The 23,403-nt window shown below is 42.1% G+C and overlaps 1 protein-coding gene across 1 annotated transcript in view; it reads left to right on the forward strand.

The window, feature by feature from the left end:
• The window catches only part of npy2rl (neuropeptide Y receptor Y2, like), a 34,687-nt gene extending 11,807 nt beyond the window's left edge, over nucleotides 1-22,880 (forward strand). The window contains exons 2-7 of the mRNA XM_033983428.2: nucleotides 5,056-5,219; nucleotides 6,179-6,311; nucleotides 13,901-14,066; nucleotides 14,708-14,858; nucleotides 19,500-20,082; nucleotides 20,873-22,880. Of these exons, the coding sequence (XP_033839319.1) occupies nucleotides 5,085-5,219; nucleotides 6,179-6,311; nucleotides 13,901-14,066; nucleotides 14,708-14,858; nucleotides 19,500-20,081 (1,167 nt within the window). The 5' untranslated portion in view covers nucleotides 5,056-5,084 and the 3' untranslated portion in view covers nucleotide 20,082; nucleotides 20,873-22,880. The remainder of the gene's footprint in view (nucleotides 1-5,055; nucleotides 5,220-6,178; nucleotides 6,312-13,900; nucleotides 14,067-14,707; nucleotides 14,859-19,499; nucleotides 20,083-20,872) is intronic.
• Nucleotides 22,881-23,403: the final 523 nt, after the last annotated feature.

Genomic DNA, 23,403 nt, shown 5'->3' on the forward strand with positions numbered 1-23,403 from the left:
GTCCAATTAACAGAAAGTGCGCGTTAGCATGGTAGTTGTTGTTAGCTTTACAGGAATGGATTTTCAGGGAAACTCCACTCTGGCCTCTGGGAGTTGCTTATAAACTCAACGCAGTCTTGTTTTTCACATTTTTAAGTCATCTAGTGCCTTTAACTGTGGTAAATTAAAGGGAAAACATTATTTAATATATTTTCAGAAAACTGGAGCAAGTCATTTGCTAGAACTAATCCGAGCACCAAAGGACTAACGCAATAGAAATTAAACTAATTTTTATTATAAGATTTTGAGAAAACTGGACATGAAGCTCAGTACGTTGGGAAATCTATGGGAGACTCCCTGTTTTTGAAAGAAATCTCCAAACCCATGTTCAGTCTCATCATTATTTCTTTGGGATTACCTCCACATACTTGTCATATTCATTTTTACATCTTAAACTCCTTTCAACTGAGAATAAACAGATCTTTTGCGTTGGATAATGGCACCACTTTCTGAAAATATTGTGAAAAAGAAATTCAACATTTGTGCTTGAGACATTGAACTTTCTGCTGTTTATTGTTTCATGTGGATAGTCCCGGATATTAACCATACTATTGTCGGATGTAGGTAAACATTGCATTTTGAGAAAACTGGACCTGAATCACTGCATCAGTTTTTCAGTCAGTCAGGGCGAATATATCCAGAATCTTTTAACGTATTACAAATAAACTGTTTTCTTTTATAAGTTGTTGAGTCCTGTTTGATTGCTGGCTTAGTCCTGTTTCAGCTCTGTTTTTGTTTAGTCCTGGTTTTACCTGATTCAGTTCTGATTCAGTCCTGGTTCAGCTTAGGTCTGTTCAGTTCTAATTGAGTTCAGGTTCAGTCCTGGTTTGGACCTTGTTCAGTCTTGATTCAGTCTTTGTTTAGTCCGAATTCATCCTCGTTAAGACTTGGTTTAGTCCTGGTTTAAATAACACATTTATATGATTAGATTTCTAGGAATAAAATTTTCCTCAAAACAATTCAACACATTTCCTGTTTGTATTCAACACATCTCCAGGTTTGCTCCAGTGAGGTTGTCCACCTGATGACAGCCCAGATGTTCTGCAGTTATTTTTAACCCTGCCGCGTGTTTAACCAGCTGTAAGCGCGTTAGCCTGCAGCTCTAGCACTCCCTGTGCGGACTCGACCCGGACTCGATCTGAGCCCAGTTCAGAGCCAGGTTTTTGTGCCGTCTTGTCGGTTTTCCTTCCTCGAGTTGGCACCATCCGTCGTGTAAACAGCTGCCGGGGCTGGAGAGGCAGTGGAGTGGAGTTAACGTGAGGGTTAGTGGTTAGCTGTGTGAGGGGAGAGAGAGCGTCCAGATACATATGAGGAACATTACTTTGAACACATATCATTCAATGGACACTTGAGAAGTCTTGGTTTAAAGATACACTGTGCAACTTTTCCGGTTGAGAGCCCAAGGATTTTCACTTTATATTATTAAACTTATCTGTTTTATAGAGACAAGGTGATGCCACCAAGTTACAGGTCAGATGTGCATTCTGAGGAACATTCCAGACCTTATAGTTTTATAAGGAAATTCAAGAATATTTTAGTATTTTAATATCTGTTATGGATAGATTATGTTAAAACAAAGCTCAGATTAAAGTCTAAGTTGAGTCACAGTGCTTCAGACAGACCAGTGTCTCAGTTAGAGCAGTTAGTTAGACCAGAATCACCCTCCCAACGGGACATGTTGCTGACATCAGCTGCAAACGATCAGTATCTTCAATCGTCGAATATGAAGTGTCAAAACAATTCACTAAATTATAAAGTACTTTGAGAATCTTGAAACTCTATTTTTATTGTTATTAAATTAACCAGCAGGCTACAAAAGTATGCCCAAACCAGAACTAAACCAGGTCTTAGCTAATTGACATAATTAGCTAATAATAAACTTCTAAATACGTTGCATTTTCCCACCTTCACAGTCTCTCCAGCCTCTTCACAGTCTGCTTTGCTGTTTTTAATCAGTTTTCTGGAGCTTTTTGACTTGGAGCATGGCGTAAATAAGGACAACGTGGGAGTTTGGATCACACTGAACAATTTGGACAAAAATCTGAAACCCTCTTAAGAGCATTACTCAACCAAACTGCACAGCATGTTTTTAAAGGCTATCTAAGGGAATCTTCATGTATTGAAAGGATGAGAAGTTCTTGTTCATATGTTGTTTATTGGCAGTTCTTGGAAGTTTTTTTTTCCTCATAGTGATGTAAGTTTAAACGTTGCTTTAAAATGGAGAAATAATTAGTGAGGATATTTTCATGGGTGTTCAAAAGAAGAATTCAGAAATGTTGAAACTGATCGGAGTGAGGACTAAACTGGGACTGAATCTGGGGCAAATCCTGGACTACAGCAGAACTAAACTAGGACTACAACAGGACGAATCTGGAATTCACACTTAGAGAAACACTGCATCAAAATTGGGACTAAACTATAAGACTAACCCTGGAAGTAAACCAGGACTAAACCAGGACTAAACCAGAACTAAACCAGAACTAAACCAGGACTAAACCAGGACTAAACCAGGACTAAACCACTCACTTACCTCATGCATTCCCAGCATCCTAAATATTCACTATGATTAGTATATAAGCGCTTTTCACAACTTTCAGAGCTCAAAGTGGAGTTTTCCTATCACAGTGTCGCTAAAAACAACTAGCATACTAACAGCACACTTCTTGGCTCTCAGATACTAAACACTTAATAGTTGGAGGCAGACAAGGATAAAGTAAGGTGAGAAGGCATCTGACGCACTCACAAACATAGACATTTATAGTAGAGTGGTCTGGACGCCTGCAGGGTCTCATGGTGGAACAGACTTGTTTGTTCAGACTGAGGAGCTTCAGGCTCTGAGACCTTTGGGACCAGCCCTGAATTTAACCATCTGCCACTTTATACTAATGAACTAATGAATTTATATTATTATGATTATGATTATGATTATGATTATGATTATTAGGGTTAAACACTGTGACATTGTACAGATATAAACCAACTGCAATCCAATAGTTATAGGTGAACATTATATTTTGAGAGAACTGGACCTGTGTTACTGCATTAGTTTTTCAGATCTTCAGGGAGAAAATGCAGGGAATCCTATAAGATATTACAAATAAGTAGTTTATTTCCTCTCTAGGTGGCCTTCAGCTTCTAAAGTGTGATGATGTCATACTCCCACATGGAAGCAAGAGCCAGACTTCCCTATTGATTTCACTGCACTTTACCATGAAATATCTATGTAATATGTCCAGCTGTACATTGTGTAAATAGTGTGTGGGCTTATGTTGTGCTTTTTGTAACATCAACCTGCCAGAGGCTCTGCAGATGGAAATTACTTTGAAATTATACCTCAATAGAGACACGTAATTCAATTCAGTTCATCTTTATTCCGAGCTCATGGTCCTTTTTGAAAACAGGCCAGGACCATCACAATACAAACAAAAAACATTTATGCTTTAAAATATAACCACATCTTGGACTGATCCAAAGGTTGGCAGTTCGAATCCCACTCTCAACATAAACATCATTGGTAGAAAGGTCAGATCCACAGGTTGGCGGTGAAATTCCAGCTGCCACAGATGAATGCTGTTGTTGTGTCCTTGCACAAGACACTCAGCCCACCTCACCCCCAGTGTGTGTGTACACTGGTGTATGAATGTGTGTGTGAGTCAGTGATTTCTTGATGTAAAGCGCCACATATGTATTGCGTGGAATCTTATATTTGTGAGTGGCATTATTTCATTTCAGGACTTATTCAGCTGCGAATAAAACTGTTCATTAAAGTTCTTAGTATAGCTAGCAAACATCTCATTTTAAGATTAGTGCAGTTAGCTTCAAAACGCTTTAACTACTTTTTGCCACTGTCACAAAGCAGGATAATCCCAGAAAAGCAATTTTAAATATACAATATGATTAAAAAGCCTGAACTGCAAACATCTCGGTCGCAGTACTCCATTGCAGCCTCTTCAAGAACAAAGTAATGTCACCAGGCCACATATCTATGGAGAGGCGAGCAAGCTCACATTACGATATTTACTAGCACAAAAAAGTCACTTAATAACTGCAAGATAGAAACGAAATACAGACATTACAGCTTTGAATAGTGCAGTTTGTCATTTATCAAGTCAGATCTGTGGAGAGGTGACATTATTTTTCAAGGTATTTTTTGACAAGCAAGTGGCATACCCTCCATTGGAAAGGTTACGTAATGCAGCTTTAATGAAACACATAGTGAGTTAAGGCTATGTCTCTTTCTTTCCTCATTCTGCCGTATTTTTAACAGTAAAGTCTCACATTTTCACGGTGTGGTCACAGCGCTCAGAGTAAACCAAAGTGAAGGGAACACAGCCTCTCGTTTTAAGTTTAGCGTTGTTAGCTTCAGAACGCTAACGTACAGTAAAATCAACCTGCCCCGAGGCCCCGCTCACTGACGCGGCAGAAACAAGGATCTTTCCATGAAATCCTGGAGGAATATCTTCATTTAATCCTATTTTCTTTTTGGTTTCAATTCATGTGAAGTGACAGAATTTGGAGGGAATGTCAAGAAAGTTTTGCCCGAGGTTTTAACTACATCAGAGCCAAATTAAAGGCGCTCTACCTGAGTCTTAAAAATGTCAAAAACAAAACTAGTTCATTTTAAAGTTTATAAGCACATTTAAGAACTTTCAGACTATTGGAGTTTTGCAATAACAGTAAAGCTAATAACTAGCATGCTAACACACTTCTCATTATTGGACAATAAATGATTTTTGATTAGACACGAACGACATGCAGCAGACTTATTTTTACCTCATGAGCAGCTTATTCAATATATCTGTATCTATATGTATTGAGGAAAGACAAAGTTTGCTCAAACCGATGGACAAAAACCAGGTACAGATCCTTTCAGTCCTCGTTTTGTTTTGTTTTAATGAAATAGTTAAATATTCATAATGTAAACGATGACTACACATGGTCTAGACCACAAAGTAGGTCTAAACACATTTCCAAGAGCTCTCTGTTTCTGACCTTCCCTGTGGTTTCTGTCCTCAGTGAGTGAAATGGCGCTTCTCTGACCCAAAATGGCGGCTGAAGCCAACACGTCAGGAGCGGAGCCGGACGAGGCGTCATCATGGCCACCGGCGAGCGCTCTTCCCACGGTGACCTTCGAAGGAATGAACTTCCCTGAAGACACCATTCGGCTTCTCAGTGTGCAGGTACAAATATATTACTACTATTTACAAGAGCTAGTACTAGTCCTGAGCCAACAAGTTGACCTGGTTAATGGTTAACGTCTCTGTAATTACTGGGCCCATCCACAAAAACAAAAACAAAGTTTAGTGTTTTCTCTGTCAGAATAAATCATAGACTGAGTAAACTCACTGAGTGAGTATGGCATCACGCACGTCACGAGTTCCATATTTGGAATTCCGACAACAAATATCATGGCAACCAAAGAGCCAATCCAGAGCAGGGAGCGGGCCCTTAGCAACACTGTCAATCAGACCTTTTTACTAGCACTAAAGGGGGTGACCTCGGGGAAAGAAGGCAACTCATTTGTCTGTTATTAATGTTAATATCTTGAGTTACACAAAAAAAACAGCAAAATAAAAGTCGATTAGCGCCAAAAGAGCGCCCATGTTCACGTCCTTTTTGGAACAAGGCAGCTAGCAGGTTAGCTATACTCATTTATATATACAATCTATTTTTTCACAACAGCTTCAGAAGCTGATGCCATTATTCAGCTTCAAAGTAGTGATTGTTGTCAGTTGAACTCAAAAGATTAATATAGCAAGTAGTGATGGGACTTTCGGCTACTTTATGGGATCTGAATCTTTTAGATCCGTTCCTTTCAAAGAGGCGGCATATGCCAGACTGAGAACTCATTTTATCTACAAACTAATCACAGAGATGAGACAAATCTTCAGATATGTTTAAAATGGTTCAAACTGAGAGTGGGAGTGTGTTTACCCTTTGGAATGATGCATCATATCAAATTTCTGGATCATAACTTTGGATATTTCTTTCAAAAAACTTCTCCCATAGAGTAACACGAGCCCCTGCCCATCTGAAGTTATGATGTCATCAATTCTACTCTATCACCACTGACCAGACCTGACACATTCATCCATTCTGTCCAGTGCAGCTGACGTGCAGTTCTGTCTTGTGTCCACAGGTGGTGCTGATCCTGGCCTACAGTACCATTATAGTCCTGGGGCTTATGGGTAATTCTCTGGTGATTTACGTCATTTACCGCTTCAAGACGCTCAGAACCGTCACCAACTTCTTCATCGCCAACCTGGCTGTGGGTACGTATGTATTTAACGAAATAGACGACGTTCCCTCATCAAAAACCTGCCTGAAGAGGTTGTAGATGTTTTGAACAGAATTTGACTAATCTAGTGATCTCTCCTGCCCTATTCAATGGTTAGCTTATGGTTAGCTGTAATATTCTGTACAAGGCTCCGCCCAAAAGTGTACGTCACCCACGCTCCCACTCGACATTCCTCCATAAACAAACATGACACAAAGCTGTACACTATGACGTGACAAACCTGGTGTGATGTGCAGTAGTTTCATTAGTGCGACGCAGCTGATGTGTGTTGTGATGGTGCTCTGAAGGGGGAGTGACTTAGCACAGAGAGCAAAGAGAGGAGAGACTCAGAGATTCAAAAAGAAAAGTGAATGATGTTAATATATTGTTTAGGTGAATTTAACATTTTCAAAACAATAAAAGGAAACAGATCTAAATATGTTTGTGTTACAGTTAATACCCCATAGAAGTAAATACCTCCTCTTTAATACCCCACAGAAGTAAATACCTCCTCTTTAATGCCCCATAGAAGTAAATACCTCCTCTTTAATGCCCCATAGAAATAAAAAATAAAATACTTCCTGTTTAAGTGTCACCGTAGAACAGAATCCTCAGCTTTTCTAAACCTGCTCCAGATCTGAGCCAGTGTCCAGGCTCTGTCCATGTTTTTAGGAATGATGAAAAATTAGGACCGTTGTCATAGAAGTTACAGATTCTATCTTTTGAGAGGTGACATGTCCTCAAAATGTTGTCTATAAACAGGAAGCTCTGGAGTGTTTTAGGTATGAGCCAGGAGGTAGGGAGCACCTAGTTGGATCATTGAATTGAAAATCTGTTGAAAGTTCCATCCATGGTTTCTCAGAATGATGAAAAGTTAGGACGTCATAGAAAAATAACCATTTAAAACAAAAATATTGCATCTTTTGAATAGCTAAAAGTCCTCAAATGTTGCCTATAATAGTTCCTTAATAACTGTACTGTTTTCAGCCAGGATCTTGGTCAGGAGTACCCAGCAGGAGTACCCAGTATCTGCATTAGCCGTGCCTAGCTAAACTGTTATTTTGCAGGTTTTCCTCTATAAAACTCAATATCAACTTCCTCCAAACTCGACCTTGAATCAAAACTTTTAAATAATGTCACTCTCACTGAGGCATAAACAGAGCTCATAAAAAGCAGCTGGAGACATTTTCAAAATCCCCCGAGGGATTTTTAAACCCGAGGAGATGCGCACAAACTGTGAAACTGATGCCACACCAGGACTGCAAATATGGACCGATTTATCTGGCAACTAAATAAATATGGATATAAACAAGTCTGAATGGTTTTATCTGGCAACTACGTCATGGTTATTCTTCTGTTTAGTTCTGGTGGTTCCCAAAGTGAGGGACGCGAATAAGTGACCTTCAAGATTTATTCAACGTGTTTTCAAATGTTTTGCTGCTTGAAAATGTTAAAGAATCAGTTTCATTTTGCAGCGAGGGCCACGTTTGGATCTTGTTTTTGCTCTGAAAAACATCGAATCATGTGTAGTTACCATCAGCGCGCTTGCATCTCCACAAACCTGACTCTTACTTGGCCTGGAGGAGAGCATCTTACCACTTGTTTCCATGGAAATGTTGTTCTTTGACTTTAACTTTCCACAGTATGGCATAAAATATATCTATGTCCATGGAGACTGTTCCTAAGTATGGTGTTAACTCTCGATTTCCATGAAGTTGTGCAGATGGAAAGTTACACAGTGTTGCTTTAAAAGATTCACAAGTATTGTAATAAACTGTGGATGATTTTTCTGGATATATTTGTGTTTAAGCAGCTCAAGAAGTCAAAATATGTTTTAGCATTTTATTGTCCGATAATCACGACCTGTGAGTTAGCATGCAAGTTGTTGTTAGCGTTACCATGACGGCAAAACTCCACTCTGTAAGGATGTTCAGGATGCAAAAGATAAGTGAGGAATAAATTCGGACCAATGCAAACGGTTTAATATGAGCTACTTCTGTTTTTCACATTTTTAAGACGGTAAAAATCAGGTAGAGGACGTTAAATAAAAATAGGATGTTATTTCTCTTGTCATAACCGAGTGTATGTGTGTCAGAGAGGGGCTGTCACATCAGAGCGCCCCCTGGAGGTGAGTGGGAGTCAGCAGCTGTCAAGTCAGATTTGAGCCAGGACAGAACCAATGTTTGTCTCTTTCACATTTTAACATCAGCAACAGACGACATCATTTATTCATTTTCAACATTTGTAAATTTACCTCTTGGATATTTCAACAGAAAGAAGAATATAATTAATAGGAAATACTGTCTCTCTATGTGAATCGACATAGCTAACCTGCTAGCCGCCACATTCCAAACTGGAAGTGATCATGGGCGCACTTCCTGCTCCATCGACTCCAATTCACTTTCTATTGAAAAACTGTGTCCTCTGTAAACTGCTGCTGTCAGACTCATTTTGGTCTTAAATGTTCGTATTAACCTGCTCTTGGGGTTTTTATTTCACTATTGTGTCTGTAAATTAAGATATGAACATTAATAAAAGACAAATCAGGCGCCGTCTTTCCCTGAGGTCACTTCTGCTCGTGTTAGCAACAGGTTTAATTGACATCATTGCTAAGTGCCAACCTCCTGCACAATCAGCGGTGGGGGCTGGAGGGGGCGTTACCTTCAACAGCCTCATTCTGGATTGGCTCTTTGGTTGCTATAATACTCATGGTCTGAATTCCAAATATGAAACACTGCTCCAAATTGGCCCCTATAACTGCTCTAGCCTCGAGGACCTTCATTTCACTGCAGCCGAACGCTGCTCTTCCTTCCCCATCTGAGAATATGACATTGCATTAATGAATTTGAAAACTACACATTTTCTCCTATGTACATTTCCCTGTGTGAGTTTAGAAACGTGCTCTGTACACTGGATCCATCTTCTGTTGCACCTGGAGTCCTGTCAGGAGCAGTGGACCAGATCTGAGCCGGGATCCTGCATGAGGATTATTGACGTGCAAGATTCTGTATTCTGTTTGCATTTGGACACTGTGTCCTCTATACCTGCATGTGTCGGTTGAAATGTTGATTACTTTGGCTGGAATCGATCTTATTTTACCCAGGGGGGAGCAGGGGGAGCAAAGGGGACTCTTGTCCCAGGCCCCTAAGAATCTGACCCTCTTCCTGTTTGTTTATATCAGAGGGAGGCACATGTGGTTTCTTGCCCCAGGTCCCCAAATTTCTGCCGACAGGCCTGATTTTACCTTTAACCAGTTTTGCATGTTAATTGTTAATTCTGCAGAAATCTATGCCGTTTCTCAGTCCTCTGTGTTTTATATTTTTACCCATAAGTCTTCAGGTTTGGTATAACAAGAACAGAACATGGTTAACCCACCCAAATCTGGCAGGCAGAATACATTTTGAAACAATACATCTTCAAGTATTCATAAAGAAGTGACTGAGTGAAAGTGGCGTCACGAACAGGATTCGTCCCCCGGTCAAATGAAGCTCATCGAGTCTAGAACCGTTACAGGAGCCAATTTGGAGCAGAGTTCCATATTTGGAATTCAGATTGCGAGTGTCACAGCAACTAAAGAGCCAATCAGGAGCGAGGCTGGAGAAGGTAACCGTCCTTCATGCCCACACCGCTGGAGGAGGTGCTTAGTAATGCTGTCAATCAAACCTGTTGCTAACGCTAGCGAGAATGACCATGAGGAAAGAAGCTGATTTGTCTGTTATTAATGTTCATATCTTGATTTACAGACACAATAGTGAAATAAAAACCCCAGGATCATGTAGAGGGTTAATACAAACATTTAAGACCAGAATGATGAGAGGGGCCACAGATTTACAAAAGAAACAAAAGGAAAAAAAAAGAAAACACAAAAAACAAAAACAAAAAAAAACCCCTCAAAAAACAAACAAAAACAAAAAAAAAAACTCAAAATAACTACAAAAAATTAAGAAAATAAGTTAAAAAAAAAAACCCAAAAAACCCCACATCAAAATAACAAAAAATTATAATAAAAATAAACTCAAAATAACTAAAAAAAAAAAGGATCATGTAGAGGGTTAATACGAACATTTAAGACCAAAATGAGTCTGAAGCAGCAGAGACAGAGAGAGGACACAGAAGTGCAGCTATAATCACTTCCTGTTTGGAACGCGGCAGCTAGCAGGTTAGCAATGTGCATTTATATAAACAGTTTATGGTTACATCTTGAGCCTGGCCAAAGATGATTGTCTGTTGTCCAATCAGATCTGTTTTTTTTTTCAGTGACAGTGAAACAAAGGAGCTCATTGGTCACCTATGATTTACAAACAAACAAAACCCAAACATTTCTTTCACCGCAGATTAACTTTTACTGTTTCATTGATCCTACAGAAATCTGCCATGTTTCCAGCCTCCTGTCATATTTTTGCCCAGTACCTACAAACCATGGCTGTCCCTGATAATCCATCTGTCAATCACTCCCATCTAAAGCTTCACCTCCGACCAAACTCACACCTTTGTAAAGTATTGAAGAAATGTGTGTTTTGGATCACGGGGAAGTCAAACTGCAACCAGAAGTGACTCAGCTCATATCGAAAACTCCTGTTCTCTGGAGTTCACATTAGAAAACTCTGTCCCTGACTCTGAAACATGCCCTTTGCCCTTTGACCTCCGCTGTTTTGGAGAAGGTCGCTCTGCCGACTCATTTTATTCTCAAAATGCCTGACCTCCAAAAAGGCCAAGATTTAACAGTCTCATTCTGTTTTATTGATTTGAACATGTCCCTCATTAAAAACAAATACCTGGAAAACATGCAGGGACGCCTCTCCGCAGATCTGACCTATAACCTGACCTGCTGGTTCTATCAATTACCTCTTCCAGGACATGGGGTAGTGGATCATTCACCGAAAAAAGCAAAGGTGTCCAGAACAGTTTAAAAGCCTCAATATTGCAAGTATTGGCCCATTAAACAGGACTAAACCAGGTCTAAACCAGGACTAAACCAGGTCTAAACCAGGACTAAACCAGGTCTAAACCAGGACTGAACCAGGTCTAAACCAGGACTAAACCAGGACTAAACCAGAACTACACTAGAGATAGTCTAAACCAGATCTAAACCAGGACTAAACCAGGTCTAAACCAGGACTAAACCACGTCTAAACCAGGACTAAACCAGCTCTAAACCAGGACTAAACCAGGTCTAAACCAGGACTAAAGCAGAACTACACTAGAGATAGTCTAAACCATATCTAAACCAGGACTAAACCAGGTCTAAACCAGGTCTAAACCAGGACTAAACCAGGTCTAAACCAGGTCTAAACCAGGACTAAACCACATCTAAACCAGGACTAAACCAGGTCTAAACCAGGACTAAACCAGGACTAAACCAGAACTACACTAGAGATAGTCTAAACCATATCTAAACCAGGACTAAACCAGGTCTAAACCAGGTCTAAACCAGGACTAAACCAGGTCTAAACCAGGTCTAAACCAGGACTAAACCACACCTAAACCAGGACTAAACCAGGTCTAAACCAGGACTAAAGCAGGTCTAAACCAGGACTAAACCAGGACTACACTAGAGATAGTCTAAACCAGATCTAAACCACATCTTTGCCCCAGGATTTCTTAGACGGCATGAGTGACAAGGCCGGATCTATTTTCTGCGGTGGATTAAGCCACTTCTAGGCGAGCGTGGTGCGTAGTGAGACAGATGTTGTACCAGATGTGGAGTCCTCGAACGACTCGGATTAAAAATGAATCACACACGTGTTTTCTGTGAATGAAACGGATCCTGGGAAATAACTACCAAACAAGGACTAAACTAGGCCAGACTTGGACTAAATCAAGACCAAACCAGGACCAAACCAGGACTAAATCAGAACCAAAATCTGGACTAAAACCTGAACTAAACCAGGATCAAAGTAGGACTAAACGGGGACGTAACATGGATTCAACCAGGACTAAGTCAGGATTACAGCCAGGACTAAACCAAGTAAGAACAAGGTCAGAACCAGAACTAAACCAGGACTAAAACCAGAACTATAAAGCAGGACTAAACTAGGACTAAACCAGGACTGAGGTCAGGACTAAACCGGGACTAAACCAGGACTAAACCAGGACTAAAGCAGGACTAAACCAGGACTAACCCAGGACTAACCCAGGACTAAACCAGGACTAAAGCAGGACTAAACCTGGACTAAAGCAGGACTAAAGCAGGACTAAAGCAGGACTAAACCTGGACTAAAGCAGGACTAAACCAGGACTAAACCAGGACTAAACCTGGACTAAACCTGGACTAAACCAGGACTAAACCTGGACTAAACCAGGACTAAACCTGGACTAAACCTGGACTAAAGCAGGACTAAACCAGGACTAAACCAGGACTAAATCAGAACCAAAATCTGGACTAAAACCTGAACTAAACCAGGATCAAAGTAGGACTAAACGGGGACGTAACATGGATTCAACCAGGACTAAGTCAGGATTACAGCCAGGACTAAACCAAGTCAGAACAAGGTCAGAACCAGAACTAAACCAGGACTAAAACCAGAACTATAAAGCAGGACTAAACTAGGACTAAACCAGGACTGAGGTCAGGACTAAACCGGGACTAAACCAGGACTAAACCAGGACTGAACCAGGACTGAACCTGGAATAAACCAGGACTAAACCAGGACTAAACCAGGACTAAACTAGGACTAAACCAGGACTAAACCAGGATTAAACCAGGACTAAAACCAGGACTGAAGTCAGGACTAAACCTGTCCTAAACCAGCACTAAACTCGGAGCTCTTCTGGAGTGTTTCACAGAACACTCAGGACATGTGTGATTCTGCGGCGCTGGACGCTCAATCACCTCGAGCAAATTTTAATGAGAGAAAATAAAACCACATTTTTTCTGGAGTTTGGGGTTTGCAGTGGGAAAAATGTCATTTTATCTGTGCCCCTGAGCACTTTGTGATATTTGTACTTAATTAAAACTTATAAATATATTCAGACATTTTAAAGGATGAGATTTTTAATGTCTTAAAAATGTGAAAAACAGAACTACTTCAGTGGGACAAAGTTCTTCCTCTTATGCATTCAGAGCATCCTAATTATTCACCACGATGAGTTTATAAGCAGCTTTCACGACTCAGAGACCAGAGTGGAGTTCTGCTGTGATGGCAAACAAAAACTAACACGCACTTCCTGATTCTCACACAATCAAGTGTTTTCTAATGAAATGTACAGAGCACAAAGCAGACAAGAGATCTGCACCAGGACTAAACCAGGACTAAACCAGGACTAAACCAGGACTAAACCAGGACTAAACCAGGACTAAACCAGGACTAAACCAGGACTGAACCAGGACTAAACCAGGACTAAACCAGGACTAAACCAGGACTGAACCAGGACTAAACCAGGACTAAACCAGGACTAAACCAGGACTGAACCAGGACTGAACCAGGACTAAACCAGGACTAAACCGGGACTAAACTGGGACTAAGGAACCAGGACTGAACCAGGACAAAACCAGGACAAATTCAGTTCTAACTCCAGTCTTATGGGCATGTCTCTGGACTTGGATCTAACCCGGTCTTGGTCTGGTCTTGGTCTGTTTTTCAGCTGACCTCCTGGTGAACGCCCTGTGCCTGCCGTTTACTTTGGTCTACACTCTTCAGGGGGAGTGGAAGTTCGGGAGTGTTTTGTGTTTTCTGCTGCCGTACGCTCAGGGCCTCGCCGTCCACGTCTCCACGGTAACGCTCAACGTGATCGCCCTGGACCGCCACAGGTACTCAACCAGGACTAAATCAGAACTAAACCAGGACTGAACCAGGACTGGAACAAGAACTGGTCCAGGACTAGGAACAGGACCCAGGTCTGAACTAGACCAGGACAAGACCAGATAGAACCCAAATGGAACCAGGACTGAGGCAGACCCAAAGTGGGACTGAACCTGATCTTAACAACATTTACCCAGGACCTAACCAAGTGTAGACGATAAATAGACTAGGACTAAACCAGGACTAAACCAGGACTGAACCAGTACTGGACCAGAACTGACCCAAGACTGGACCAGGACAAATCCAGGCCTGAACCCCCAATGATTGAGCTGGAACTAAACTAGATCTAAACCAGGAATTAACAAAAACTAAGGTAAGATTAATACTGAACCAGAACTAAACCGGAACATGGCCTGGTCTAAACAAAGACTGAGCCAGGACTAAACCAAGACTTAACCAGGCCTGTACCAACACAGAACCAGGACTAAAGAAGAGTAAAGCATGACAAACCAGGGATGAAAACAGGGCTTAAACTTGACTAGAACTAAACTAACAACATTACACCAAGGTCTACAAAAGGACTAAACCAGGACCAGACCAGGACTAACCCAGGTCTGACCCAGGTCTAACCCAGTCTCTTTTGTTGCAGGTGTATCGTGTATCACTTGGAGACTCGAATGCGTAAAGACGTGTGTTTTGGCGTCATCGCTCTGACCTGGGTGCTCAGCGCGGTCCTCGCCAGCCCCCTCGCCATCTTCAGAGAGTACGGCTCCTTCACACTGGACGGGCACACCATCCAGGTACTGTTCTACAAAGTACACACCATCCAGGTACTGTCCTACAAAGTACACACCATCCAGGTACTGTCCTACAAAGTACACACCATCCAGGTACTGTCCTACAAAGTACACACCATCCAGGTACTATACTACAAAGTACACACCATCCAGGTACTGTCCTACAAAGTACACACCATCCCGGTACTGTCCTACAAAGTACACACCATCCAGGTACTGTCCTACAAAGTACACACCATCCAGGTACTGTCCTACAAAGTACACACCATCCAGGTACTGTCCTACAAAGTACACACCATCCAGGTACTATACTACAAAGTACACACCATCCAGGTACTGTCCTACAAAGTACACACCATCCCGGTACTGTCCTACAAAGTACACACCATCCAGGTACTGTCCTACAAAGTACACACCATCCAGGTACTGTCCTACAAAGTACACACCATCCAGGTACTATACTACAAAGTACACACCATCCAGGTACTATACTACAAAGTACACACCATCCAGGTACTGTCCTACAAAGTACACACCATCCAGGTACTGTCCTACAAAGTACACACCATCCAGGTACTGTCCTACAAAGTACACACCATCCCGGTACTGTCCTACAAAGTACACACCATCCAGGTACTATACTACACAAGTACACACCATCCAGGTACTATACTACACAAGTACACACCATCCAGGTACTATACTACACAAATACACACCATCCAGGTACTGTCCTACAAAGTACACACCATCCAGGTACTGTCCTACAAAGTACACACCATCCAGGTACTGTCCTACAAAGTACACACCATCCAGGTACTATACTACAAAGTACACACCATCCCGGTACTGTCCTACAAAGTACACACCATCCAGGTACTGTCCTACAAAGTACACACCATCCAGGTACTGTCCTACAAAGTACACACCATCCCGGTACTGTCCTACAAAGTACACACCATCCAGGTACTATACTACACAAGTACACACCATCCAGGTACTATACTACACAAATACACACCATCCAGGTACTATACTACACAAATACACACCATCCAGGTACTGTCCTACAAAGTACACACCATCCAGGTACTGTCCTACAAAGTACACACCATCCAGGTACTGTCCTACAAAGTACACACCATCCAGGTACTGTCCTACAAAGTACACACCATCCCGGTACTGTCCTACAAAGTACACACCATCCAGGTACTGTCCTACAAAGTACACACCATCCCGGTACTGTCCTACAAAGTACACACCATCCAGGTACTATACTACACAAGTACACACCATCCAGGTACTGTCCTACAAAGTACACACCATCCAGGTACTATACTACACAAGTACACACCATCCAGGTACTGTCCTACAAAGTACACACCATCTAGGTACAATACTACAAAGTACACCGAAGTAAACCCAGTCAAAACCAGCACTAAACCAGGTCTAAACCAGGTCTAAACCAGGTCTAAACCAGGTCTAAACCAGGTCTAAACCAAGTCTAAACCAGGTCTCACCCGGGAGAGGGTGGCGCACACTCTGCTGCGACAGCACAGTCTCTACACGTAAACGCCTCGTCTACTTCTTCACTGTGAGTGCTTCGGAATAAAGACGGCTACTGGTGACAAGCTACTCACCTATAGCAGATTGGAACTTATGTCCCTTCGGAGCTCCCCACCATGTCACGTCAAACCAGCCATAGAGTTGGAAAGGGAGCTTCGACCAAGGAAAAGGGGAAAACGTGGAGGAATCCGAAGTCGACTGAGAAGACGCCCTTTCAAACCACCTCTACCATCTATCATTCTGGCAAATGTCCGATCACTTCGCAACAAAATGGACCTGTTGCATGCCCGATGCCGGTTCGAGCGGGCCTTTAGGGATATCTGCATCATTGCCCTAACAGAGACTTGGCTGGACAACTCTGTGTCGGAGGAAGAGGTGAGTTTGGACAATTTCACCCTCATCAGAGCAGACAGAACAACTAAGTCGGGCAAGACAAGAGGAGGGGGAGTGTGTATTTACATCAATGATCAGCAAGCAATATAAAAGTACATCACATCTCATGCACCCCGGATCTAGAAATGCTCACAATATCACTGCGTCCCTTCTACCTTCCACGGGAATTCCCTGCTATTGTTGTAAGTTGTGTGTACATCCCACCTGACTCAAACTACAACAGAGCGGCCGAAGCTGTAGCCGGAGAAGCTAACACTATGCTAGCCAAGTATCCCGGTGCTCCTGTTTTTATTATGGGAGATTACAACAACTGCAGACTGGATCGTGCTCTGCCTTCGTTTGAGCAGTACGTGGATTTACCAAATAGAAGGGGAAACATACTGGATTTATGCTATGGGAACATAGCAAACGCATTTCGAGCCCGCTCATACCCTCCGCTTGGACTTGCAGACCATAATGTGATCTGTTTACTTCCTGCCTACAGACAGGAACTGAAGCGAAGCAAACCTCAGACTTACACTGCCCCACAATGGACGGAGGAGGGTATTGCTCAACTCCAAGGTTCACTGGCATGTACAGATTGGGACGTATTTGAGGGGGATCTGGATGACAAAGTAATAACAATCACGGACTATATTAACTTTTGTATTGGTACCACCATTCCAGTGAAAACTATTAAAAAGTACCCTAACTCTAGGCCATGGATAACTTCGCAATTTAAGAAGTGCCTTGAAGACAAGCACAAGGCCTATATGTCCAAAGATGAGGGTGCACTCAGAACAGCAAACCGCTCAATAAAGAATGAGGTTTTCAATGCTAAGCATAGATACAAAAAAAAGATAGAGCAAAAGTTTGGCAATATGAACACCAGACAGGCATTCCAGATGGTTAAGACTCTCACCGGGGGTCCTCCCAAATCCCAATCGGTAACATCAATAGAGTTGGGTAACGACCTAAACATCTTTTTCAATAGATTCAACACACATGACTTTTCACAGGAGTGTGTCAATGAACTGAACAATCTCCCTCTTCTGGATCCTGGGGATGTGGCTCCTTTCACAGTCGAGGACGTTCGTGGCCAGTTGAAAAGGTGCAAGCCCGGAAAAGCACCAGGACCAGACGGCATATCTGGGAGGATGCTGAAAACCTGTGCATCTGAACTGGCACCAGTGATTCACTCTCTCTTCAGTGAGGTGTATGACAGCTGCAAGATTCCCTCACTGTGGAAAAAAGCCACTATCATCCCAGTACCCAAAAAAACCAGACCCAAAGAACTAAATGATTACAGACCAATAGCCCTAACATCCTTGATCATGAAATGCCTAGAACACCTACTTCTTGGAATAATTGTACCAGTCGTCAGACAGCAACTGGATCCACTTCAATTTGCCTATAAAGCCAGGAGAGGGACGGAAGACGCTGTGGCCTGCCTGCTGCATCTTCTTCTGGAACATCTGGACTCTCCTGGCACTTCAGCACGGATTCTCTTTGCAGACTTCAGCTCCGCTTTCAACACAATTCAACGCCATAGACTCATATCAAAACTGAACCAACTCCAGGTTCCATCACGACTCATTCAAATAATACACAGCTTTCTTTCAAACAGACAACAGGCTGTCAGAGTTAATAATGCAATCACAGCCCCTCTTACCACCAACACCGGAGCGCCACAGGGCTGTGTACTAAGTCCATTCCTATATACTTTATATACAAATGACTGCACCAGCCCATCACCTGGAACAGTATACATTAAATATGCAGATGATATACAGCTATATTAGGACTTCTCTCAGACAGCACATCACTTGGACAATATCAGAACTCTGTATCACACTTCACCACATGGTGTAAAGAAAATCATCTTCAACTCAACCTCATGAAAACACAAGAAATTACCTTTGGCCCTGGAATATTTGACCCTACCAGTATTGACAATATCACAATAGACACTGTTGAACATTTCAAATATCTTGGACTCACAATTGATCATAAACTGACTTTTGACTTTCACATTCTGGACATTTCAAAAAGATGCAATCAAAGACTTTCTGTTATCCGTAAGTTAAAAGGACTCCACGTTTCACCACATCTACTGCTTATTCTGTCCACCAGCATCATCCAACCTGTCCTACTGTACTGCTCACCATGTTTTCTTACCACGCTCACAGTTAAAAACCGTAATTCATTTACAACAATAACCCACCTAGTAGCAAAAATCATTGGTCTCCCTCCTCCCAGTCTGTCACAGTTAAACTCTAAAGCCATCACTCGTACAGCACAGACAATAACACAGGACCACACTCACCCACTGCACCGGTACTTTACTCTACTGCACCGGTACTTTACTCTACTGTACCGGTACTTTACTCTACTGCCTTCAGGACGACGATACAGGACTCTCAGATGTAACAAAGCACGCTTCAAAAATAGTCTCATACCCACAGCCATTATTAACTTGAACAATCTATAGACTACGGAACTCTAATTATCATTATGCACTTTTACAATGTCAATTACCTGCCTTTGTGTTTGTCCAATATATGTGATGTGTTTGTGTGGCATTGTATGTATGTATGTATGTATGTATGTATGTATGGCGTTTTTCTCTGTGTGTTTTTGACTGTGAAGACAAATTTCCCCTCGGGGACAATAAAGTAACTAACTAACTCGTCCCTGTCTCCTCAGGTGTGCACAGAGAAGTGGCCGGGTAAGAGCACGGACGGGACGATCTACTCCATCTCCATGTTGATTCTTCAGTACTTCCTTCCTCTCTCCATCATCTCCTTCGCCTACGCCCATATTTGGTCAAAACTCCGCGGACATGTCAGCCCGGCCGAAAACGCCAGTGCCAGCTCCGAACGGCACCATCGGCGACGCAAAACCACCAAAATGCTCGTGACTATGGTGGTGGTTTTCGCCGTGAGCTGGCTTCCTTTCCACGCCTTCCAACTCGCCACCGACATCGACAGTTCGGTCCTGGATATGCGAGATTTCCGGTTACTCTATACGCTTTTCCACGTGGTCGCTATGTGCTCCACCTTTGCCAATCCGCTCTTGTATGGATGGATGAACCGGAATTACCGTGCGGCGTTCCTGGCGGTATTCAAGTGCGCCGGAGCGGAGGCGGAGGGAAGAGGAAGGGGCGGGAGGTTGGACAGCATTCATCCAATCGCCAACAAGAACCAGAAAAGTGGGCGGGACAAGAGTAAGAGTCAAAAAGAGACACAGGAAGTGACGGTGACGAGGCTCAATGCAACTGACGTGTGAGGTGAGGAAGAGCTAGAACTAGGTTTAGATCAGGACTAGACCAGGACTAAACCAGGACTAAACTGGGACTAAACCAGGACTAAATGAGGACTAAACCGGGACTAAACTGGGACTAAATCGGGACTGAACCAGAACTAAACTAGGACTATACCAGGACTAAACCGGGACTAAACTGGGACTAAATCGGGACTAAACCGGGATTAAACCAGGACTAAACCGGGACTAAACTGGGGCTAAATCGGGACTAAACCAGAACTAAACTAGGACTATACCAGGACTAAACCGGGACTAAACTAGGACAAAATTGGGACTGAACCAGGACTAAACCAGGACTGAACCAGGACTAAACCAGGACTAAATGAGGACTAAACCGGGACTAAACTGAGGCTAAATCAGGACTGAACCAGAACTAAACTAGGACTATACCAGGACTAAACTAGGACTAAACGGGGACTAAACTAGGACAAAATCGGGACTGAACCAGAACTAAATGGGGACAAAAATAAAACTATACCAGGACTCAACCTGGGCTACAAAGATCTAAATCTGGACTATGATTGGTAAACTAGACACTAAACCAGGACTAAACCAAGACCTCTAACTTGGTCAAAAGCCAGACCAGTGTGACCGAGATGGACTCAAGACAAAACCGTATTATATATTTAAAAATAAGTTTATTAAAATGAACTAAAGGCTCTGTAAATTCTGTTTTTCACGTTTTTAAGTCAGAAAATCTTTGACCGTTTATCGTACGGAATCATTTTAACCACTTTTTCCTTGTTTGATTCCAGAGAACAAAGCCGTCGAATCCAAGTCCGGGAGTAGATCTGGATTAGACGGGTTTTTTCTGGAGGCAGGACCAAAACAATGAGACAGGAAATAGAAGAATAAAGGAGGAAGAAGACAATATGGCCGACAAAAATAAACGAACAAAGACGGATTAAAGTGACGCCAGTCGACAGATGAATGTTGGACCTCCGTTTGACTCTGACACAAGGAGTTTAAGATTTCTGTGGAAGTTTCAACAGAAATCAAATTTAAATATTGTGTTTTTGCGAAGGATATATTTACAGATAAACTTTTGATGGATTATGGCTTGAAATGTTGGTGTTTTGAAGAATTTGTGACAGAAAAAGAAGTTTAATGTAACTGGTAAAAATGTTTGAAGGAACAGACAAGAGCAGAACCTTAAAAAGTAAGAATTAAAAGGACTAAACCAGGACTAAACCAGGACTGAACCAGGACTGAACCAGGACTAAACCAGGACTAAACCAAGGCAAAACCAGGACTAAACCATGACTTAAACTGGGACTAAACCAAGACTAAACCAGGACAAAACAAGGACTAAACCAGGACAAAACAAGGACTAAACCAAGACTATACCAGGCCTAAACCACACCTAAAAGCAGGACTAAACCAGGACTAAAACCAAGACTAAAACCAAGACTAAAACCAGGACTAAACCAGGACAAAACCAGGACTAAACCAGGACTAAACCAGGACTAAACCAAGACTATACCAGGACTAAAACCAGGACTAAACCAGGACTAAACCAGGACTAAACCAGGACTAAACCAGGACTAAAGCAGGACTAAACCAGGACTAAACCTTTGTTCCTGTCTGCTCTCTCAAACCCTTGACGTTCTTGAGGCTTCACTGTTGCATGAAAAAACTACAAGTGAAGAGATGCATGATGGGAAGTGTAGTCTGTGTGAACTACATATTTACGGGACAAAAGGGCTTCGTTTAAATGTTTCCTCGTTTCGTTTCCCTCTTCGTCTCCTTCTTTGTCTCCTCACACGTTTCCTGTTTCCTAATTTGTTTGGAAACTTCTCTCCTCCAAAATACGCCAATTATTTTTTTGTGAATGTTGCCGCTTAAACCGCCCTGGGTGCTTGACAAACCTGCCAAACAAACTGTGAATTGGATTTTATGCTCAGACACGAGACAGATTTGAGTTTTTAATTAACAGATCACCCTCCCCTTTGGCTCACGCGGTTTAAAAACAATTCTAAAGTTGAAATGAACGAGCGCACATGGGTTTGCTCTGGTTCTTTGTCGTAAAAACTGCTTTTTCAGGCCAATATCGGTTTGTCACGTAACTTTTCTGCTTGTCTCCGTGGAGATGTTATTGCATTTCCTTTAATGTGTTTATTTCATTTTTAAAAACTTTCTTAAGCCTCAAAACGATAAAACCACAACAAGTGCCAGTGCCAATGCTTTTTGCTTTCGATGTCGATTTACCGAATATGATTTTTGTTTTATTTTACATCGGGAGTCGAACCCACAACCTCCTTTATACTGAGATAACGACTCTGCCACAGTAAGACATGGAGAACATGCAAACTCCACTCAGAACGATCAGGAGTGGAACCCAAAACCTCCTTGTAAGAGGGAGGAAACAGGATGACCAGTTTTGTTTTTTGTTTTTTTTGGCAGATCTTGTTTTGTCAATGGAAAATATTAAATGTGATGTTGAGTTTTGTTGAGTCTCGAGCTGCAGATTTAAGCGTTTTCTTTATATTTTTTATGTTTAATAACTGGATTTTAATTAGAGTTAATAAAACATGAACAAAGACTTGGTAATTAACAGTTAACTACTTAATGAACAGCCTCAAAGTCACACGTCTTCAACACTTTATGACGACGGACACAGGAGCTCAGGTTTGTGGTTCGAATCCCGCTCTCGACTCAAACATCGTTGGTGGAGCGGTCAAAAGCACAGGTTGGAGGTGCAATTCCACTCCCACAGATGAATACTGTCATTGTGTTCTTGGGCTCGACACTTCCCCACTTCGCCCCCCAGTGTCTGCGAATGTGGAGTGTGATGATTGACAGGTGGATTAGCCAATCAGGGACACTCACGATCCACCTGTACCAAAACAAATAAGAGGAAAAAACATAAAAGGTAATAAAAGTTGAATAGAAAGTAAAAACCTCCTTTTTCTCCAGGGACACAGATAAGCCATACTGTGGAATATTAGTCACATGAGTAAGTCTTTGTTCCTGCTTCATTAGTGCTAATTAAAGTGTAGTTAAGATAATGACAGTGTTTCTGTGGGAAGAGCCTTTTCTCAGACATGAATGTGATTAATGTGAACTCTGTAAAGACTCTGTAAATACTGTGTGTAACCGAGCACAAACTGTGGTCAATGTACTCAAGCACAAACCTCTGTGGTCTTTATTTCTCTGCTCCTGGGTTAGACCTGGTTTAGTTCTGGTGTAGTCCTGGTTTAGCCCCGTTTTAGTCCTGGTTTAGTCCTGTTGTAGCCACAGTTTAGTCTTGGTTTATTCCTGGTTTAGTCCTGGTTTAGTCCTGGTT

The sequence above is a fragment of the Periophthalmus magnuspinnatus genome, chromosome 18 (assembly GCF_009829125.3).
Source record: "Periophthalmus magnuspinnatus isolate fPerMag1 chromosome 18, fPerMag1.2.pri, whole genome shotgun sequence".
Classification (NCBI taxonomy): Eukaryota; Metazoa; Chordata; class Actinopteri; order Gobiiformes; family Gobiidae; genus Periophthalmus; species Periophthalmus magnuspinnatus.